Source organism: Sipha flava, unplaced genomic scaffold, assembly GCF_003268045.1.
Source record: "Sipha flava isolate LNK unplaced genomic scaffold, YSA_version1 121_pilon_pilon, whole genome shotgun sequence".
In the NCBI taxonomy this organism is placed as follows: Eukaryota; Metazoa; Arthropoda; class Insecta; order Hemiptera; family Aphididae; genus Sipha; species Sipha flava.
Window position 1 is genome coordinate 1,598,529 of NW_020271747.1, and position 24,274 is coordinate 1,622,802.

Sequence of the window (24,274 nt, forward strand, 5' to 3'; positions counted from 1 at the left end):
TATCATTGTTACGACAGAAATCTGTTCGGGGTGCTTGTTAGTGGGTCAGTGAGAAACGCGAATTTAAAAGTTTTCCGTCTTGGTAGGGTCGAGAAACACGTAAAACGTTTAAACTCGTGTTCCGCGAGTATCGAGTATCAAATTCGTATTGTTCGTTGTGTAAGCGAAAAATACGAATCTGAGACGTCCTCGCAATGGTATAAAACGATACATAAACGAATGATTATAAAAAAAAATAAAAAAATAGTCAATAGAAAATTTTACTGTTAACGGTCGCTTAATATGCGAATATAATATTGATATCGTTTACGTCGACAACATCGATATTATAATAGTGTAAAATGTTCTTTTATTTTCGCTATTTGGTTAAACACGACTTAAGCAATCGAATGAGTGTCGAAAAAAAATATTTAAAAAAAAAATGTATACTTATTAAGAGTACATTCTAATATTTTTTCAACACTCACTCCATCGTCCACGCAGTTTACCGCCTTTATCCTCAACGTTATATACGCTTTTTACCAACCATACTAACATAATTACTACTACTACTACTTAATTGATTTTTAAATAAACTGCTACATATACGCGCTCACGTATAGATTCAAATATAACCGGTTCGGTAAAAAAAAAAAAAAAAAAAAAAAAAAAAAATAATAATAATATTAATTTAAAGAAACAAAACGCTGTCCAGTGCGGTAAGAGGTAAGCCATGATGATAATGATAAATACAATCAACACAGAAAATTATGTACAATCTATATCCTACTATAAATACGTATATTTTATTATAATCGTCGTCGCGCGTCGTAAAAATATTAATAACAAGAATAATCAATAGTTAATAATATTAATAGAGCACGGGACCGAAATAATAAAATATCGTAATAAGGCAACAACGGTCAGCCAAACACACCGGGTCCGCCGTGTCATCGGACGGATTGTCGACACGAGTGCACACGTGAACACCGAGTATGAAAACTGTAAAAATATTTTATGTTAAAAACTTAACGTACGTACACACGCGAGTGTTATAAAATACGATCCTTATCAACTACATTACAATTACGCGTCCTACCTACGCGCTACGACTAAATATGTTTACGTATACGTGTAAAAGGGCGGCCCGTTCCCGGTGTCAAAACCGTTGCCCACGCGCGCACGGTACCACAAACACTTGTGAAAAATCTTTGGACACGGTGAACGTGACGGCGGCGGCAGATTATAAGATCATCACCCTGGGCACGGGTGACGAGATGCGCGCGCCGGCTCCGGTCATTCGTTGTTTTCGATGCCCAACATTTTGGCCGCGTCCTCCGGAGACTTGGTCTGCAGCACCTGGTCGATGACCGTGTTGTCACGTATCCCGAGCAGCGTGCCGATGAGCCCGGTGTCGGCCGCGCGATTCTCGTCTCTGGACGGGCAGTCGTCGTACGCGGCGCCCGTCGGCGGCCGTCGCGGGCTCGAACTCCGCGACCGCTGGTACTGGTACTGGTACGAGTACTGGTGGTGGTGGTGCTGCTGCTGCTGCGGCTGTTCGGCGTCGCCCACGCCCGCACCGCCGTGCTTTTTCGCTATGTGCCGGACCATGCTGTGCTTGAGAGTGAACCGGCGCTTGCACGACTGGCACGCGAACGGCTGTTCCTTGGTGTGCGTGCGCATGTGCCGGCGCAGGTCTTCGGCCGAATAGAAACGGTGCAAGCAGAACGCGCACAGGACCTGCGGGGACAGAGAACAAACACGGGCCATGTCAGACAAACCGTCATCGTCACGCGATCGGATCCTATAAAATATTATATTATAATACAGCTTCATCGTTCGGGGGAAAAAAGGATACGTTGCTACGGCTGACGCGCGTAATTATTAATAATTAATAATTGTTAATTCGCAAAGTTTCGATATTGAATGTAGACATATGTATCGTTTGAAAACGTCGATGTCAAATTCGGTGGCGAGGTAAAAGAATTTTGATTTATAAACGTCATGTAGTTGGAATTTCGGTATGATCAGTCCCGTCGCTAGGGTACAAGCAAGTCATGCGTTACTTTAGGACGGCATAACATTTTAAAGAAATTGAGACGGCAAATTGTAATATTCAATTTCCAAAAAAGACAGCAACTTAAATCAATACCGTACCGTACGATTCGTTTTAAACGGTACTGATAATTAAATTATATTTTTATTCTCAAAAATCCAAAAATATACATTTATAAGCGCAAAATCATATAATATGCAACTTTTTAATACCTCACATTAGGTGGGATATTTTTGTTAGGGCGAGTACTACAAAATAATGTTTTTGTCTTGTTTGTAGTATATGTTGCAGTTGTTTCGAAATTTACGTAGGAAACTAGTCGCCAAAATTTTAATCGAACTTTTCGGTATTTACGTTTCTGGAAAATGCGGATGTTATCGCGTTGTATTTAATATCGATTTGAAAAACACGAATTAATTACACGAACGACGATCTTATAAATATTAACCATGATATACCAACCTTTCTGTTTTCCACGTCGTCCTGTTTGATGGCCGACGCCTCGTGATCGTTGTCCATGGCGCCCTGCGATACTAGTATCTCGTAGCATTCAGCGTGATTGATCCGGATGTGGTCCAGGGCACTTTGCCTCTCCAGGTAACTGCTGTCACACAGGTGACACTTAAAACACGGTTCGGACCCGGTTGTCGAAGCGGTCGAAGGGACTCCGGTGCCGTTGTTCCCCGGTAACGCGATCAAGTTGTTCGCGTAGTCGCGTTCCGATTCTGGCCCGTCATCGGAACCGTCACCACCTCGATCGTCGTCGTCCACTCCAGCACTACCACCGCCTTCACCTTCACCACCACCGCTGCCATCACCGCGGCCGCCACCTCCGTTTTTATCAAAGTGCATCCGGTTAATGTGACTTATGAGGTTTTTGCGCTTGGAGAACGCCGTCTTCGGACATAACGTGCACTTGTACAAATTTTTTGAATCAGGTGAGGCACCTGCGTCGTTAGTAGTCGTGGTGAAGGCTGTGACCGCGGCGGAGATGACCGCTTCGTTGTCGGACGACGTGGCTGACTTGCTAGGCGGCGTGCAGTGCAGGCGTAGTATGTGGCGATCACGGTTTGACTTTGTCGAGAACGACAGCGGACAGTGCTTGCATTGGTACGGTTTCTCGCCCGTGTGCGTGCGGATGTGACGTTTCAACGAGGATGTCCACGGGAACGATAGGTAACAGAACGGGCACAGCACGCGGTTGGGTGCAGCCGCGTATGCGCTCACCTTTTTTCGTTTCTCTCGACTCTCGTCCTTGTCATTATTGAAATGTATGTCATTATTGTTGTTGCCCGCGTTAGTACTGCTACAGAGGGGTGAAACATAAGATAAGTGTTAAAATGAGTAATTATTCGCATGCGAAATACAAAAAAAAAAATTTTTTTAAACAAATCGCGTAAAACTTACCCGGATCCATCGTTTTCGGAATAGACCACCTCGCAGTGCTCTTCCTCACTGCTGGTCGCTTCGTTATGATCCTCATCGGATCTATTAAACTGGGGAAACATTTGGTGCGAAGCATTGTCCAGTAGTCTGGAAACGCTGGCCAAATCGGCCGACTCTTCTTTGACTTCGAGCTTCAAATTGTCAACGACGTCTTCCACTATGACCAATTTGTCTTCCTCCACAACGTCATCCTCTTCCTCATCCCTGTCGTCCACTTCGTCTTCGGTCGTCCTCTGTTGCTGTTGATCCTGTTGCCGGCATTTTAACGACAAAGCCATTTTCACCTGATCCGAAATCGGTGCTAAGTCTTGTTCCTGTTTGGTGGCCAAGAATTGCGGCTCGGATTTGGACAGCGATCTGGGTTTCTTGTGCCAATCGGTGGGATGTTGGTTCTTGACGTGTCGGTCACGGTTCGACTTTAACGTGAACGCTCGCTTGCACGTCTCGCAAACGTGAGGTCGGTCCGTCCTGAACCGTCTCTGTTTAGGTACCAAAATGCCATTCTTCATCACCAATCGCAGTCCATTCGTGTCCTTGGGTTTTTGCAAGGCGACATCCGTCGCGGCTGACGCTGGTGATGCCGAAGACGGTACGGCCACAGGTTCAGGCGTCTTGGGCTTGGGTGGTAGCACTTCGAGCGGCTCTTGAACCGGTGCCGGCGGCGGTTCGTTCATCTGCCGCATGGCGCGGATCATGTCAACGGTGAGTGGGATGGGCAACATTCGTTCCGCATTCGGGTACATGCCGTTGAAGAACATTCTGTGCTCATTCAGGAAATATGCATGCAAAGGCGTGGGTATCGTCAAGTCCATGTAGCCGGGCGAGGCTTGCGGAACAAACTGCTCCCTAAACGAGGTTTCCGTCGTCTTCACAACGGTATCTTCTTCATCCGAATGGTCCGCACGGTCTAACATGGACGAATCTTTCTTGACACTGTTCATGGACAAATCCTGCGGCTCGCAGTCAAAATCCTGTTTGAAACGTTTCATACTCAGGTCCAATGGCTCATCGAAATCGTCTTCATCGTCTTCTGAACTCTTTTGGCCCGCCGACGATTCGTAATATGAATATTCCATCATTATCTTGTACTCGTCGTCCACCCCACCACTCTTGCACTCCACAACGACTGACTCGTCACCGTTGGCCGATTGCGATGATTTCTCTTCGTTCTTAAATAATATCGACATCTTCACTTCGGAATTGGACGCTTTGTGTATGGTCCGTAGATGTCGCTCACAGTTGGCCTTGGTGGTGAACGCGTACGAGCACTTTTTGCAAACATACGGCGTTTCGCCCGTGTGACCCTTCATGTGATGGTTCAGGGACGCTTTCTCGGTGCTCGAGAACTCGCATATATTGCACGCATATAGCCCGTTGGTGGACTTGTTGTGACTGGATGAGTTATGGCCTTTCAATGCGCGCAAGTTTCCGAACACGGTCGAGCACAGCCGACACGTGTACGTGCGTTTGGCTTTCAAGTGATGATTGCTGCGCTTGACCGGCAAATGCGATGTGTAACTGCCAACGCCACTGCTGCCGCCACCACCGCTAACGTTGACGGATAGGGGTATTTCGTCTTTTGGCGAGTTCCCAAAATACGAGTCCTTATCCGACGGGTACCCATCACTTAAGTCTGTGCTGCACGTCGAATCACCGTTATACAACGACTTAACCGGCGTGATGTGTGTCACGCGCTCGGGACTGTTGAATGACTTTACGGCGACGGTGTTGTTATTATTGTTGTTGTTGTTGTTGTTGTTGTTGTTGTTATTATTATTATTGTTGATGCTATTATTGTTGTTGAACTCACGGTAAAACGTTTTGGCCGAAAGATTTTGTGGTTCCAAATTCATATGGGCGGTTTGCAAGTGCAATCGCATACTGTATGTGGTAGAAAACATTGCGTTGCATACGGGACACCGGCTCTCCCGTTTGGTGTCCAATACAGAGTTGCAAAATAGCCGTTGGCGAAGATTATCAACACGCAACATTTCCGATGACATTTCAAACCTGAAACAGATATGAGTATTATTATAACAGATGATAAGGTTTGCGTGGTGCAATCAGCGAAATCGAAAAACGAGAGAAGATATGGCGGCGGGATAGTACTAATGCGTGTGGTGAGGTCGTATCGATTTGATGAGAGAAAAATATATACAGAGGAGGAGAACGACGACGCCGCTGACAACGACCCGTACACTACCGTGGGCGCAATACATTCGGTCAACATGGCAACGAACGTAGTAACAAAGTTCAACCGCTCTCATTATGTACACACAAATATCTAGAGGCACACTCGTGTGTGTGTGTGTGTGTGTATGAGTATATACAAGAAGAAAGGTCGACCCATTAGAATTCATTCATCGTTAAGTACCTCTATGTGTGCAAAGTTTGTGTGTGTGTGTATCTTCGTCGAGACAGCAATGTGCGATTATTGTAAAAAAAAAATAAATACACACGTATATACAGGAGGAGGCATATTAAATAATATGTATAATAAAATAACCGTCAGCAGGTGTTTGCATGTGGGTTGGAAAAAAAACGGAACATCGTCCGCGCCGTACTAAAATATTCTGTCGGACTAATGTAGGTAATGCATACGTGTATTCTGCTATTATCTACACGGGATGTGTACGCCGATCAATATTCATGACAACAACACCGAGCTTTACGTATACTGTATCTGTCCCCGTTGCTTGCCAACTACCAAGTCTCCCTATTGCGCCGCCGCGAAGAGACCGCACTGCCGAGAAACACAACGTCCGCACCGCACGTCAACTGTTCCGTGTGATGCCGGTGCGTTATTGTGTATTGTTATTATCGACTGTGTAATCGACACAATACAATACGTAATATGGACCCGGACGAGGGGGAAACGTGTTCGAAGTAGTCGAAATGATGCCTGCAGCCGAACTACCTACCGTGTACGCGTGTTGACATTGGCCTTTGACATCGGCGATGACGGAGAACCGAGGGGTCCGCGTGGCGAGGGCTGCATCTTCCTCCCCCAGCACAAATCGAACAACAATATAATCTTTTAATAACAATAATGCACCGGCGGCGGCGCCTAAGCGAGCATAATAAACAACACGCGTCGTCGGGGGATGCAGCCGACACGAGTCCGGTTTGGAATTTCATATCTCCCCGAGGGACACCACCACGCGCTGCCTGCTGTCCGATTCTTTTATTGTGATGATGATGATTACTGTTAAACGCCTTTTAAAATATAATATACTGCACTAGCGCGTGTATACGTTTCAATTAATTTAATAGGCGGTAGTGAAGACCGACCATATGTTTGCCTCCCACGAAAAAGCTGCCACAGATATATTAGAGTTCATTTTTTTTTTTTATCTTAGTCATCCCTTTTAGCTGATTGAGAAAAGTTTTGCATGTGTAATTTAAATTAACAAAAAAATAATAATAATAATTATCAATATATTATGAACGCGTTATCAAAACTTGCAAAACAGTTTTCAAAAAAAAAAAAAATATTCGCCCGTCCGTTATACACTATCCGTTGTTGTTGGAAAATTAATCATACATTAGTTATGTTTTTAATTGGTAAATCATATAATTCTCCACCTTTTTTTCTCACCGATGTATATTTACATCACGTACAATAATTAACGCGCGCACCATCAGTAAAAAGCAATCATACCGCAGTCATATTCTGCAGTATATGTATATTATACGTATAAGTACAGAGGTGTTGGAAATCTGTTTTGCTGTCGACCGATGCATTAATCATAGAACCGTAGCTTTCAATCCAATTACTTGATGTATATAGTCGAACTGCGGTGGTCGGTTTTTTATTTATTTTTTTTTTCATTTCATTTTTCCCCTCTCTGTGTGACCAGGTAGGTAACTTACGAATAAAACGTGCGAGGGTGGTATACACAAAAACAACAATGTTCACGGCTCTGTGGGGTGGCGCCCTTTAGACTAGTTCGAGGGGGCTGTTTGTTTTCCCTTGGATACCACTCGTGTACGTGTGTGTGTATGTATGTATACACAACAATAATAATGACAGCTTCACGATTATTAAATAGCGGTGGCGGGGGCTGAAAGTGGATTGGCTAATAAGTCAACATTATATGTTACTGTTTCAATGAGTGCAGTGCGTGCGTATTGTACGGAGTATATTATACGACACGAATCGTATACAGCGTAATAAGTTTCGTGGGATTGTGCGCCGGTGTATAATCGTATTCGACGTTTCTCTAGGTCTTTTCCGGATTTCGCGTTAAATTATAATATTTTCAAAGATGAGCGAGTATAATTATTATTGTATTCCACGCTAAGTCATCCATCCACGTGTTTACGCTACAATATATACATATACACGCAACATAACGAATAAAATAAAAGAAAACTAGGGAAAAAAAATTATTATCATATTAAATATAATAATAATCTCATAGAATCGTGTGGTTATGTATTACACTGGCAGGACCGGTGAACCGTACAAGGCGAGCACGCATGTACATACATATAACGATGTACACATACACATACACACACACACACACATACACATACACATACACATACACATACAAACTTATATACATGTATACGAGTTTGACCTGCAGGATTTTTCCCAAGGTATACCTGGTACTACTATATACATAGAACCACGTATGTGTGTGATCAAAGATGGCGACGGATGCTGATCATTGATGGGAAACAACACACACACACACACACACACGTGCGCACGCGCGCACTGTATACACACAATAATAATAAAGGTCTAAACACACGCACACACAGATACGGTCATGGAGGACACGGCCGACGATAATAATTAAACTCACCGCCCCCTGCGAACAGCACAAACGCATCATCATCATCATCGCGAGCAGTGGGAGGAAAGACCAGTTTTTCTCAAGATCGTCTGGCGATGATTACATCGTTGCTACCGGTCCCCCTGCTGAGTATTTAAGTAACTCCTCTCTCGTTTTCTTCGCCTTGGGCTTGTCTCTGCGCGCATGGTCAACCTTACGGAAATGTTTATTTTCCGTTTACCTGCATATACCTCCATCATACAAAGCACATGCTCACTGATTTACGTTTAATATTTGTTTTTTTCCACATCTCATAGTCCTAATCAGATATTGCGTACCTCCAAGTAAAACGCACGCTATTTAACTACCTCACGCGTATCCAATAGGAATTACATGTTTTTCTCGTCTGCTAATCATTTCGGTCATATATAAATTATATATCTAAACAATTTGCGTGCACAAAATTATCGATTTTATACAATCGGGTTCAGGATGCGAAATCATGCTCCTCAAAGTGTGATTTCGCCACCGCATGTGGGTCCACGGCGGTACTTTCCCCTACCAACGATAATGAACTTTCAATCTTCCTAAATACGTAATATTCAGTGGTGTCCCTATGAGACAGAGGGGAATTTATAACAAGTGCCTTCGCTAGTACATTCGATGGTTAGCACTGGTACGTATGTAAATTTCGAGAAAAAATGATTTTTTACATGCGCTCGCGAGACTGCGTCAATGTTATGGTTATTGCGTGAATTATTATTTGATCAAAAATTAGAACGGTCGCGTACGCGTCGTATTCACTGTTGTAACAATAATATAGTAAAATACATGCGAGTGTAGACAATATATATATAAACACGCGCGGAACACACGTATGACCCAAAAAAAAAAAAAAACTTGATGCTGATTCGGCACTGTATACAATAACGTTGACGCCGTTCAATGGTGGTGGTGGTGGTGTTGGTCACACCACAGTGTCTTCAATGAGTGTCAAATGAGTCCAAATATGTTTATAAGACAAATTGCAGCATATGATTTGTCAGCAATGTCTACACAGAATACTGATGTATAATATATTGTTCGCGTTTAACATCCGTTCATGAGTATGCGTATAATACACTTGACGTTGTTATTTTGTACACGAGAATCTCGATTTTTTTTTTGTCTTTAAAACAGTGGGCCACGGTGTATACCGCCCGTAACCATAACTACTGCGCGGGCGTCATTTTCGATGGAAGAGCAGCAACGAACAAGAGGGAAACACTTCAACCCTATCAACCGGTTTTTCGCCGTATACAAAATACGTTCATTTATTTTCCATGGATATACACGATTTTAAATATTAAAACATTTTTATCGACCCATCATTGGTCAACGGTTTTCATTTGAAGTACAATAAATTACATACTGATATATGTATCAATAGGGCACGGATTTTTATGCGATGAAAAAATTCAAAATATGTAAATATTTATGTTCTTATTTTTGCCAAAATTTTTTATTAAAAAACGTGAAATATTTAACCATAACATCGGTATTTTAAATAGTCATTAATAATTACTCATCTAAACATCTTAATTGTTATCTTCTTCGAAACAATGGATACAAAGTACATTTGAAGATTTTCACATTTTAATGTACGGTGATTAGGTTTCAAATTGGATTCGTAGCGGCTGAAGGTGCATTCAATGTCGACCGAGGTTAATGGAGCATATTTCATACCACACATGTACATACAGCATATGTCGGATGGTGTTACTTAAATATCATTTGACGTATTTTCATTTTTATTCATAAGAATATCTTTAATAATTTTATTGTAAACCAACGTTATTACTGAGTACGTAGTTTAATTTATTTTTTATTAGAACTCCGGGATTCTCCTTGAACTTTGTTTAATTTGATTTCAGCATTTTCCACTATCGTAAGACTTTCAACTATTGTTAAATTTCATGTTTATAATTTTTTATGATTTTAACCAAAAAACAAAAATTTGTGGAAATATATGCTAAATAATTTTTCAGGTCATTATTTTACATAATATCAAAAGCTTGAGTAATAACGATTGCAGTATCTGAATCAATTTTAATTTTTCTTTAATTTAATTTCAATATAATAATTTTAATACAAATAAAAACTGTATAGTTATGAAAATGCGAAATATTTACAAAAAAAAAACGTAAATATTGGTGAAATATTTAAAAATATTTATTTACATTAAAATATGTGAAACGTGTTAATTTTTAATCGGAATTGAGAAATTCACATTGAATAAAATTACGTATTTACATCAAAATCCGTGTCCTACTGATGTACACATGTATAATTTTCCCAGCGCTATTAACTGCACAATATCCAACAATAACGCTGCCGTAGACATTTTCGAGTCGACTTCTACTTGCGGGGTGTATACTATGGGCGGGTGGTGCGCGAGTGATTTCCGTTTCGTTCTCTTCGACGACGATCGAAGCACCACCGAACATTATCATGTGCATGAACACGTTAGTTATTAATACACTCGTTGTATACAAGTAGTATTGGTCGACGTTAGTTCAACACGGTTCTGTCAAATTTGTTCTTTTTTCCACTCTACGTGTTGTTGGTCGTAGGTTCCCCGGAATACAATGTTGCCGTGTTCGTATAATTGCTGTTCGTTTATTGTATGGTCTACGTAGTTCCAGGACAACAACGAAAACGACGACGATGATAATGACAACGTCCTTGCGTGTCGCGAAGCGGCGATTCTTACGCAAGAAAGCAACATTCGTGGACTTCAATGCCGAACGTATCACAGGGGCGACATATTGTTTGCGTGTTTCGCGGGACGGGAATCTGATCGTCGATCTACAGCAGGCGCCGATCCGTGATTTCCAATAACAAATCGATAAATAATGACATTATAACGAAATCCGGTAGCCTAGATCTACCGCGCGCGCACATGAACGTACACGCATAGATGACCTTCAGACTTTCCCCTCTCCTCCGTCATAATTTTCGCTATTTATTTCTCGTCTCGGATTTACGAGGAAACGATATCGATAGGTATAATAATAAAACGCTATATGTTATGTGTATATAAATTAGCACGCGCGCGCGCGCCAGACAGATCACCGTCTACGATAACTGACGTTATTGTGTTACACCGTACTAGAACACGGCGGCGGCTGTTCGACCGCAAGATGATAATTTCTCGCGACTGCACTACCGCACGGGTGATCGTGGCGGCCTCTTATTGTACACTATTACACTGTTATCGTATTACTCGGGCATAGGAAAGACGAGTGAGAGAGAGAGAGAGAGAGAGAGAAAAGCGTAAACGGTTGTTTGCATGCGTTTTACGAGCGCGCCTATCTGCTGTGACAATTTTTATTATTAGAAATCGTTTCGTGTATTACAACGCGGCGAACACGTAATTTAAATAAATCGCCAATGACTTCACAGACTTATTCGAAATTCGTTAGATTACTTAGCGAAGAGCTAATTTTTTATACGATCGTGAATACGTTTGAATAGAATAAAAATCGCTGGCTCGACAATATTTTGATGAAACGCACACAAGTCGTTAGGAAAGCGAACAATAAAGTAAAAAAAAATTGTAAACACGCGATATACATATATATATCCACGAGTACTTATTTGTTGTTGAGTATTTTCTCCATTTTTTTTACCGATGAATATAATATCACATATACTTCACAATATAATTAAGTAAAATAATAAGATAATAAGTATAATAATATAAAACAACACGCACTCGATATACGCTAAATTGTTAATATATATATATATATATATATATATAAGAAATATTTAATTAACTATATGTGGTTAATTTCGTTCCGCGTCAGTATTAATTTCGTGTACGTATTAAATGACGTACTCCGTGAACAGTATATTTTGTCATCGATAGAGATTAAAGAAATTGCATTTTCAAACTTCCGACCACGCGACAATATCTTAATCGTATATATTACGCGATCTATATAAATTGGCTTACTACACTCCGCGCGTTTAACAACCATAATAAATAAATGACAAATATACCGGGTGTAACAGACGGTATTCCGACACTTGTACATTAAATTTCTAGTGAAAAATATCTTTCCGATACACCCAGTGATCATAATATAGACTTCAGCGGAGGTGCGACACTCTTTTAGTACGTATACGAATATAGGTATATATATATACAGGCACTTGTAGGTTTTTATTATTATTTGAAAAACGAACGTAATAGATATATAATTCCCATAACTGATACACATAACACTGTACTATACAGACTCGTTTTTTTTTTTTTTTATATAAATTGTTAACAGACGGCCAAAATAATAAATGTATCGGATGAAATAACACGACGCGTATTCAACCCATCACACACGATCGATTCATAAACTTATCGAGTGTACAAATCATACGTACGTACAGTTCGTACCTATTGTACGCACGTATGATATATTATAATATTCTGTAATATTTTATTGCACGCGGCCACGGCCGAACGGATTGTGCACGGTGGTAGAGCCCGCGTGCGCTGCAAGTAAAAGGTACATACGTAGTTTAACCGAAAATTAAAATACACGCACACGCGTGCACGTATATTTTTTTTTACTTTTTTTTTTTTTTACCGATGCGTTAATAATAATTACATGTCAGCTATACGCGCGCAGCTGTTTTCAGAGCAATGATCTGCGGGGCACGTGCTGCTGTTGTACAGCTGCACAGTCACCTGGATAACACCCACTACACAACACTAACACGGTATACTGCTGCACGCCGAAAGATGATAATGGTACACTGTGCGCAAACACCTTTTTGTCGTTTTTTAAATATTTTAATACAGGCGACCGTATACAAGCGGTGTAATATACCTGTACACGTATAGCGCACGCGAGCGCGCTCGGGAGAGCCTGGCTCCGACAAACACAGCGCGCGTTTCTTTTGACATACCTAGCTTATGTGTGTAAATAATTTGTTGTTGTTTTTTTTTTTCTTCCCCCACCCCTAAATGTTCAGAAGTATATCACGATGATTACAACACACGGAACACAGCACATGCCGCAGATGGAGTGTCATTAAAAAAATGACGTCGTTCGACACACACACACACACACACACATTTAAAAACCAATAAATCGTATAATATAGATTACGTTGTGTGTGCACATGCGTTTGTGTCTGTGCTACACTGCGGTGGTATATGTATGTATATATATATATATATATATATATATATATATATATATAATAATGATATGACACAACGAGTCAGCGGTTACCGTACGTTTCTTGCGCGCGTCAAACCTATATTATCATAAATAAATAGTCCTAAACAATGGTTTTCGGGAGTATATTTTTCTCCGAGGATAAAAAATAAAAACCTGCAACAGTACAAATCGTTCTTGCAAATTTTTCAATTTTTACGCCGATTGAAACGCGAAAGCTGAAAACATGTCTACAACGTCATAACCGCCGTCGTGATGATTCGAGATTTACGTGAACCGTCGAAACATGTAAAAAACCGTATATTGATGTCATACACACGACATAATAGTACAGATGATTTCAACTTTTGCTCGATGATTGATAACCTATTGTTTCGTACGAGTAGATACGTTTTGGCGAGCACATTATCGTTAGTTGAACACGTAATACGCGTGAGATAAAAAAATTAAAAAAATTTTGTTATCCGCGCGAACGTACCGCGGAAGGGAATATTATTTTTAAAAATATCATTTTTCCTCAAGCCAAAAAAGTCCTTGAATGCGCTGCGAACGATTATTTATGAATGCGTACACGCGAAAAGTGTAATTTCGCGCATTTATCAGGAAATAAATCTCTACATTACCTGTATACCTCCTACGTAAGCAATGAATACAGAAAAACATAGCTGTATATAAATATAAATAAGTATGTACCTATTATTGATGTGACGGAGGCCGGGCCGCGGCGAAGCGAGGGAAATGATGATCAAGAATGTGCGTTCCCAAGTAATTCAGTTGTTTTCCGTACGTTTATATTACATTGTAAGTACACGAATACACGAAAATAGTATTTTTGTCATTGGTATGGAAAATAGCACATCGCAATATTGTTCCGTGTAGCGAACCAATACTCAAATACCTGGAAAACAAAAAGTTTTGACTAAGAAAGCCGCCGATACATTATAACATATTAACCGCAAGTGCATATAATGTGTCTGAGAATATGTAATACACGAACACTAATGCAGGGTACAATTATTTACTCTCGACGTATTTCTTAAATCAAGGACTTCAATTCGTAAAAATATATGTTGAATACGTAAACTCGCTTCAAAAATATTTAAAGACTTAGTACCGTTCTAAAATGCTATTAATTTGATGGTGGCAAAATTTAATAAAATATGACACAATTATAAATATAAATCAAGATAACGTCCTATTAAGATAAGGTTAGAAGATTGGGTACATACGAGAAGTCACGGAAGCAGTCTTCGAACAGGAAATCCAAGAAAGCTTTTCGCAAACCGGAGATCTAGACGATAAATGCAATGCGCAGATTCGTGGACGTGCAGGTCTGTGTACGGGGTAGGTACACGACGGTGGCCGATGATGATGATGATGTCATCAACGGGGAACGTCCTCGGTCAATCGGGTGTGTACGACACACACACACGCAGTACACGACAACCACAACCACAACAACAACAACAGTGACAGCGAAACCGAAAATAATGTAATAATTTATTGTACCTATAGGTGTACATACTGCAGATCGATCACGCCGCCACCGAGACGAGGGCGAAACCAGTTCCGTCGCCGTCGAGGCGGCAGAGGAGCGCGTGCTGTACCGGAATCTCGTGGCCGTCGCCCTAATGTCCAGACACGGGGTCCGGTCGTCGTCGAACGCATTTTACAATGGTACACATATTATGATACACGTATACCGCGTTCACATTGTGTTTGCCTACCACTATAGGTCGCGTCGGTGGTGGCGACGACGTTTTATCGGCGTGTAATTGACCCGCCGCCATGGCCGTACGGGGCGCCGCCACCGCAGGCTTTTTTTTTTTCACCGTGTACATTATAAAGTGGTGGTGTTATTGTCGCCGTATTATTATTGTAACTCGTGTTTATCTTGATACACGCGCAATCCCATTCATTCCGCCGTGCAAGAGTACCTCTACAAGAGATAGACAGAGAGAGAGAGAGAGAGCGAGAGGGATGAAAGAAAAAAATCTTTTTCGGAATGTATACGCGCGCACGTAATATTTACACGCCTTCTCGCCCGTCGGTCGCCGTCGAAATATTTTTCTCGCACCCATTGGGAAAACCACATGCAAACCGTTTTTTTCCGCTTCCCGGTCTTCGGTTGTTTTTTAACGGACCCGTTTATCGTTGTCAAATCACGCGTGCACACGAATTTACCCACCCAGTCGTTACAACGTAAATACATTAAATTGCATTGACAAAAGATGAGAGAAGAGAGAGAAACCATTACATTATATACGTATACATATATATTATTATACTGTTTCGTCCGAGTGTCGCGTTTACTATATGAAATAAACAGAAGGTACACGTTTTTAATATTATATAGGTACGCAATGTGCGTCGTCGTCGTTTAAGACAAAAGAGGGAAGAGGAGTCATCAGAACAACGAGCGCGTCGTATCTGCCGCCGTGAGATGGGGTCTCCGTTCCATTGTCTACGTGTTCGTAATGAAAAGTATCCGGTTTTCGGCTTCTGGACCGGGTATTCAGTGGCGGCGGCGGCGGTGGCGGTGCGGTAGAGTAGAAGAGCTGTACGCTGGGAAAGGTGGTGGTAGGTTTTATCTGTCCGGATGAAGGGGGGCAGGAAAAAAAAAACGTCGGACCGGACCACATCCTGTGTGTGCAGTGTCTTCTTCTCATGCACACGTACGCGCAACGATGCGTCGAGCAACTGGTCCATCACGCGCATTCATTATTATTTTTTATTATTATTATTATTATTACTATTATTACAACTATTATTACCCGTCGGTTATATGTTTAGTTTATTCTGTACACGCGGATACAAGTAGCACACCTATAGGTACAACCGACGACGTCACTCGAGTATACGATAATCACACACGATGTATTATATTATAGTCGTTTATAATGTATCTGGTGCGTGCCTATATATTATTATGTGCACGGAACGACGGCGGCATTTGTACGGGTTTCTTCCCGTTTCCGTGTGCGTACACGACCGGACGCATCCTCACAAGTGTACGTCATCATATCCTGCTATCTCTCGGTGTCGGCGAGCCACAGCGGTGCGTCCATTCGACGCTCGTGAGAGTTATAGAGGGGGCGGTGTCAAAAGTGGACTAGAGTGCGGAATTTTCGAAACGGAAACGAATAGAAAAAAATCATATAAAATACAAAAGTCCATCCGTTACGATATTGAACCACGATCCCCGGGGGGATAACGGGTGCTTATCACATTGTCGTCGCGGTGACATTCCCAGTCGACGCGAAAAAATCCGAAGAAAAAGATAATATTCGGCACACCTATACGACGCGTAATGTGTGATCACATTCTGTGATCCTACAATGGCTGTGTCCGGTGCCAACGGACGCGATTAGACTGTATAAAATCGATATATAGGTATATGCACACGTTTATAAATGTACACGGTCGCCGTCTCGAGCTGACTGGCTGGCACCGACGTGGCCGACTAAAATCCAGACGTAACGACCGCATCAGGCGCACGTATCACTCAGTGATCTTCGCGATACGCGTACGCCGAATGTCCGGACGGTTCTAATACGTTTTGTACACGACGCCGGAAACATTTCCGATGATTTATGGCTTGGCTAAAAAGGGAGCAGCAGGGGGGATGATATATAGCATCGTCGTCGTCGTCGTTGTCGTCGTCGTATAGAAACAAGGTGTGCGCGTATAACGGTTTCGAGCCAAAGGGTTGGGCGAACCTACGAAGTACCACACACTTAAAACTTCCGCGTATCAAAAAAAAAAAATAATAATAATAGTTTAAATATATGCGCAAAGAAGGTTGACCAGTTTTTTTATACTTTGTTACCCCGATGACCTTTGACAAACGATAATAAAAATCGCATGAAAAGATATGGAAATTAGGGATTATCAAACGCGTCCTGCGGATCCTTGAGCACGAAGGGTGCTTCGAAGGCTGCAGGGGGACGCCGCGGAAGAAAAGAATTATTAAATAAATAATACATTTGCCAGAGAGTGATTGTTCGGTTGTGGCGGTTGCCGCACGATGTATCACTCGAGAACCTTCTACATCGATGTTAGAGTGCGTGAGTTTGTGTATATGTACGTAGCGGCGTTTATCTCTAGAACTTGAGGAGCGTTGCACATAATAGAAACAGATTAAGCACTATGGTTTTGAGTTAGCTCCGATTTCATGCTAAACATTGGGATTAGCATCGAATAAAGAGATGATGAAATAGTACTTTTAACAAGAAAAATTAAATATCCGGAATGCTGGTCGAAGGAGATATTAAATGTTATAATATGTGGCGTTATTTTGTCGAGGACAAATCAAATAAATCATTATTTTTTTTTAACTTTTAACGGAGGATAAAATTAGTAATAGTAGTAATAATAATAGTAGAAATCATTCTGGAAAACATAAATCTACCATCGCTTTTGTTGATCACCAATTAACACTTTTTCGTGCGTAAGTACTGTGCAGATCAAAATACGCGAAATGTCGAATTTTTTTTATTTTAACTTTTAATTAACATTATGATCTTGTCTCATTTCATGTAAATCATGAAAAAAACATTAGAAAAATATAATTATTTTACGCGTACGGCTAATAAAAAACGAAATAACGAAATAAACAAATAAATAACGATAATGATAAATATTAACTGCCCCAATAAGAGTGTTTCCCAAAACAGGTGAATACAGCATATTATAATAATATTATTAATACACGTTTATTGAATCAAGACTAACCTTATGCACCGACTGACGTCCGTTACTGAACATAACAATATTATATCATGCACCATGTATATAGTAGGTAAAATTGGCCGAGTATCGCAGGTTTAGTGCACGACAACACACAACAGTGTAACGTAACGACGACCGACTGATATCGCTTGAAGAAACAAGATTAATGAAAATTGTTTTTTTCTGTTTTGGAGTATATAGAGATTCGAAATATTTGAAAGGCATTAAGATAAGGCGGATAATTTTCTGCGATCACTTTTAGGAACTATACTACACACAAGCGAGCGTGCACTCACACGCATATGGTTGCGCGAGAGTGTGTGCTCTTGTTATCTTTAGTTAATACGCTATATTGCGACTGCGACAACGACGACGTTTGTTTAAAAGATAAAAACAGAACGAGAAAAAAAAACGCGACGAAGAATAATAAAGCTGCACCCTTTTGCCGTGTTTTCCGTTTCCCGGTACGACGACTTCGACGACGCCTCTCATCCTTATGCCATGGCGCGACCAATATACTATTATACCGTACAAACCTACCGTATTATAATATAATATTCCAGCGTTGGCAATTGATTTTGATACGAAAGAAATAAAAAAAACAAAAAACACGTCTGTTAGCTGTACATAATATTACACTTCCGAGGAAAATTTACGATCCGCATTGACGGCAGTTTTATAAACGATGTACGCCTCGGATGTCGTTGCATTTGCAAAATGTACACATCCGCTCGGTATAAGTTAGAATTTTGCAAACTGGAATTTTTTTTTAACAATTTCAACAGTTGTGTTTATCAATTTTTCTCATCTGTAGTATAATTTAAATAATATTCTGAAATTGAAGTTCTGAAAGTAAAAGGAACAAGAAAAACGCTTTCTTGAGGCGATTACACAACGAATTGTTATTTTTATCGTTTCGTTAAATAAAAGTAAGTATTATTTAACTCACACATACTTGAGATTATATTTTAAGTACAATACCGAAATGAATGTTACTACTGTTTCCAGTAACGTATTTTCAAAGTTTTTGTAGGGGGAAGGTTTAAAGATTTCCTAAAAAATAATTGATTTTATAATACTACAACAAATACATATTAGGTATGAATTATTATTCTATTATTATTATAAATACAAACTTAAAGTTGTTTACAAACGCATGATAAATTGTTCTGTAATTTATAATTTGTGAACCTTTTTTTTTTATCTGAGGAAGGTCGTGACTCAAAAATACCCCCCCCCCCCCCCATAAAAATATATCACTGAATGTTTCATATTACTGCAACGTATTATTTAAATTTTTTATCACACATCGTCGTCCGCTGTCATCACTGGACCACCGCCGTCATCGTCAAGTAATAACGCGATCGCAAACGCGCTGTATACACAACGGATGCACGCGTACTTTAGATTTATCACCCGAGAGTGTTATTTGTTTTTATTTTTAAATATTGTGTCATAGTTACGCGAGAACGTTCCCAATATGAATAATAATAATAATAAAAAACACGTATTTGCTTATACAAGATGAATCGGCGGCGGTGTTCAAGTGGTGTCTATTGTTTTATTTGCACTCTCAGATCCATCAATATTCGTGTAAATAATAACTAGATATAACACGTTGCCGGTTTCTTTCGCCTGCGTGGCATTTTCGTTAATATTTTAATCGGCGAGACGTGTTTTATTATCTCTGTCGTTTGATCATCTCGAGACGCATGTGATCGAGATACCGGCTCGGAGAATATCGTCAAACGCGTACTTTCCGAATCCATATCAAATAAATTAAAGTATTAATAAATACTCACTTTTGATCTCTGAGGCGAAAGAAAGAGAGATAGAGAGAACTATCTTCTCAGAGTAAATTCAACATCGTATAGCAATGCAGATAACACCTGCCTCAGGAAGTTCGACTTTGATAAATCTATCTCTCTCTCTCTCTCTCTCTCTCTCTCTCTCTGTTTCCAAAAATATAACTCGACTTTCTCATAAACACACGTATAATATTCTGCTATTCATCATTTGAATGAAAAGTGTGTTTCCGTGTAAACTCGTGAGGCCGTGACGTTATAGGATTGGTACCTATGTAATTGGATTTGTGCGTTAACAGAGAAGACTACCAAAGTACCAGCAGCTTTAGGGTATTTATACTAAACTCGTATAATAAATATATATATATATATTAATCACGATGGGTCTTCTGGGGCTTTTAGTACATACACAGGTATTCGGTATGGTATCGTTTTTAAGAACTTATTTCCCTTTGGTACTATGCGAAATATTTAACATTAAGAATAATCTACATACATCTGTTTATACACCTCTAATTGCTATCCTTTTGTAGCATTCATTGTAATTTTTTTTTTGTTCTTAGTATGGGTGGAGGGTGGACCGGAACATATAAAAAAGTATCACTGATGACCAAGGACAAAACAATGTTTCTGAATATATTTTATTCATATTATTTTAAGTTCTTTAATCTTATAATTATTTCGGTAAAAACTTTTTCGGAAAGAAAATTTTATGCTCCTAAATTTTCATAAAATAGAAAAAACCCGAATGAAGATGTCGACTTTTAATTATCAGACAATAATTAATATATAATTAATAAAAATTATTTAACAACATTAAATTTTGATCAGCTTCAAAGCTTTAAAACTTCTGCTGATATTGTTTGAGAATTGTTGTGATTTATAAATTTATAATTTGAAAATGATTAACTTTAAATTATTTTACCAAGATAAAATCTAAGTTAAGTTTTGATTCAGTAAAATTTTTTGAAACATACAAAATTTAAAAAACTATCGAAGACACAACTGATTATTTATTAGAACATTGGCAATAGTTTAAAAAATTATTTACAATATTTAATAACTGATAACCCGTACAACGCAACAAAGGGTGAACACTTGGTTTAGAGAGTAGTATAGGTTTTTACAATTTCCGAAAAATCCAATGCTATGATACAAAAAGCACAGTATTTTTAACTATGTACTTATTCCACGTTCTGCAATATTTTATTAAGTTGTACACATAAACAATAATTTCCTAGGTAATCATGACGACCCCAGGAGCATTTTCATATTTTTTTTTTTGGTCCTTTGCTCAACTGAGGATAATTTTTTTTTAATCGAAATTACAGTTGACAATAATTCATCGGGAGGAATTAAAAATTGTCACCAACTCTTATAATACTATCAGGGTAGTTATACGCGACCGAAAAATGTAGAATTTTAAGATCCGGAAGAATCGTTTCCGAGTATAAAAACAGATGTCAAACGTGTTTTGCACAAACCCTTATGCTAGTTGTTCCGGGATCACTGAGCACACGCTATCCTGTTTTGGAATGCTGCGCGCGAGCGGGTTCGATGGTCCCTCCAGCAGTAAAGGGGGTAGTCACCGTCGAATATTACTATTATTATATTTTTATTATATTATTATTGTGTTGTTATTCAAATGATATGACCCCGGAAGAAATTACGAACGAAATTTATCGCACAAGCACACAAAACCCACACGAGCGCCCGATCGGAGTTTATGCAACGCGTATGCGGCTTATGCACACGCATATTAAATATTATACAGAAATTATATAGCTGGTTGGGTAGCATACACGTAGCCGTGTTAATTTTGCACTACTACATCTCACGTATTAACAACAGATAGCCTATGTGTTTCGCATTCAGCGTGCCGATACAAATCGGGACATACTATTATCCGACGGTTATACCACCTCGTTGCCGTCGCCACCGTAAGATTAGCGTAATTCAATATTATGATAAAGTAGGTGTGACATATCTCTGAAGGTAAGTATACCGTCGACGCCACGCCGTATCGACGGTACAATGTATATGGTTCTGTGCGGTATACGGTAGTCGGCCAATCATCTATGCAATTCGATAGCATTCAACATAAATAGTGTATGGAAAAAAAAAATCGCAGACAGATAATACAGCAGAAGACTAACCATTAAAATTGGTTCCGTAACGTAAGGGGAATTTTTCGAATTTTAAAAGCGATTTTCTTTCGCTATAGACCGCAAAAATTGGCCAGCGTAGTTCTCTATAAACCGTCAGCAATACAACCGATTCTGTCGGGGCGAAGAAACAAAAGTTGAATTTTGCAAAAAAGATTATAATTTTTAATAATTATACACACACCCATTTGTTTCGTAAAATGTGTGGTGCCGGGGAGAAATCCGGAAAACGTAGAATGATTATAATAATGATTACGGCATAATGTTTGCGGGATATCTCCGGACAGTTCGGAGAAAATATAGGCGCCGCAGAGAGATAAAACGTCTCAACGAAAATAGCCGATTGTACGATCGGTCCGCGAGAATAACAATAATAACAATAAGTGCGAACGCGACGGAAAATAAAAAAAAAAAAGTATTTTTAAACGACAGCGAGTGGCGCACGTACGCGATACGTACATGTAGGTGCACAGACTGCAGACCTGTAGAAGGTGCGATAACGACGAGAGATTGTAGTAGACACACGAGACGGAATTGTAAAATGCGAAAATAATAGGAATTGTAAAACGGGAGAGACGAGAGTGATTTTAAAATTATTTCGAAGACGAATGGTGTGACTCAAACGATCTCAGCACGTGAGCGCATTTTCGCGCTAGATTCGAATATTAAATAACAATAGGGTGTAGTCGGTTACCTGGTAGCGCGCGGCTGACGAAAGCTCGTTCACGGACGTCTCCTCTTCATGGGCCGCGGCGGACGAGCACACGCACCTCGTCGATGGTCCGCGTCGAAAGCTGTTGGCGGCGGTGGATCGTCGAATGGACAATAATCAAATAATAACGATAAAGATACCGGCAATAATAGCGTATGGAGCGCGCACGCTCAAGACGAAGAGTATGCGTGTGGATGACGCAGAGCGACGCGCAGTGTGTTACGCGGACGCAGGCGCGATGGTCACGGTCCGTCCGGAGCAAACTCCACCGCGATAGTCGGACACGGGAGTCAGCAGCAGCACTGCTGCGGCGACGGCGACGACGTCGGGAGCTCGGGACGGCCGCGGCGGCGGCGGCGGCGTTGGGTGCGCGCGCGCGGCGCGGGACAGGTTGCACGCGCGCGCGGACGCGCACGCGCGCGACGCCCGGGTACAGACGCGCCCGACCAATCCGGACGCGCGCACAGCTCGCCGAGTCCTCCCCTCCGCGCCAATCTCCGCCGATCTCTCGATTGATTTGCGCCGGTTACGTGACCGCCGCGCCGCGCTCGCGTACCACGCGGCTGCCGCGGACGACTTCGCGGCGAGCGGTTACTACGCGCCCTCCGGCCACCCGCTACCCGCGTGCCAGTCGTCCAAAGCACTGCGGGGATGACATTGGAGAAGGAGAAGGCGTTCAGGGGCGGTCGCGAGCGCACCCTGCACACGTTCGTTACACGCGCTCCCGCACCAACGAAATGTATTACTATTATCTTGTACACATTATCCCCGTGACCCAAGCTAAGAATACAAAATTTATCATCGAGTCGTTCATTTTTCATTTTTCCAACGCTTTTAGACCACCGCGTGTACATTGTGTTGCAATATAAATATATATATATAGTAAAATATCTGACGTACACGCGTGAGAGTTTCTTTGTACGAGATAGTGTGTGTGTACCTGCCGACGAGGAAACACTCCAATATTGATTTTGAAAAGAAACGCGCGCGCGCGCGCGCGCACACTCACACACACACATACGTTTGACGGCCGATAAGTCTGTTTAATATGTATATATATATATATATGTGAACGTATGAAATATCGTTTCGGAGGATGTGTGCACTCGCGGTGTTCGATGTTTGCATGCGTGTGTGCTCGCATGTTTATATCTATTATGACTCGATGCGAAACGACGTAGTTCTCGCGTTTCGATTTCTTACAACGTAAAATATAACTCGGTTTTTTTTCTCTATCGTTCTGAGATTGCAGAGCGATTTACGCGTATTTCGATTATTTATATAGAATATTTTATTTTGTACGCGTGACTGTTGCAGTTTATATAGTGCAGTTATATAGCACATTACCTATTGTTCTGATCG

General features: G+C 40.8%; 1 protein-coding gene across 3 annotated transcripts; it reads right to left on the minus strand.

Moving 5' to 3' along the window:
- Window position 1: 1 nt before the first annotated feature.
- Window positions 2-23,228, minus strand: LOC112694005 (ras-responsive element-binding protein 1-like). Of its 3 annotated transcripts, XM_025569321.1 has the most exons (5): window positions 22,895-23,228; window positions 14,193-14,397; window positions 3,443-5,491; window positions 2,498-3,341; window positions 2-1,719 (listed from the first exon to the last, which is right to left on the minus strand). In XM_025569321.1, the coding sequence occupies exons 3-5, from the start codon at window positions 5,482-5,484 to the stop codon at window positions 1,276-1,278; spliced, it is 3,330 nt and encodes a 1,109-aa protein (XP_025425106.1). In that variant the 5' UTR covers window positions 5,485-5,491; window positions 14,193-14,397; window positions 22,895-23,228; the 3' UTR covers window positions 2-1,275. The 3 variants fall into 3 exon arrangements, with proteins under 3 accessions (XP_025425106.1, XP_025425105.1, XP_025425107.1); XM_025569320.1 differs by lacking the exon at window positions 14,193-14,397; XM_025569322.1 differs by lacking the exon at window positions 14,193-14,397 and having other exon boundaries at window positions 1,696-1,783.
- Window positions 23,229-24,274: the final 1,046 nt, after the last annotated feature.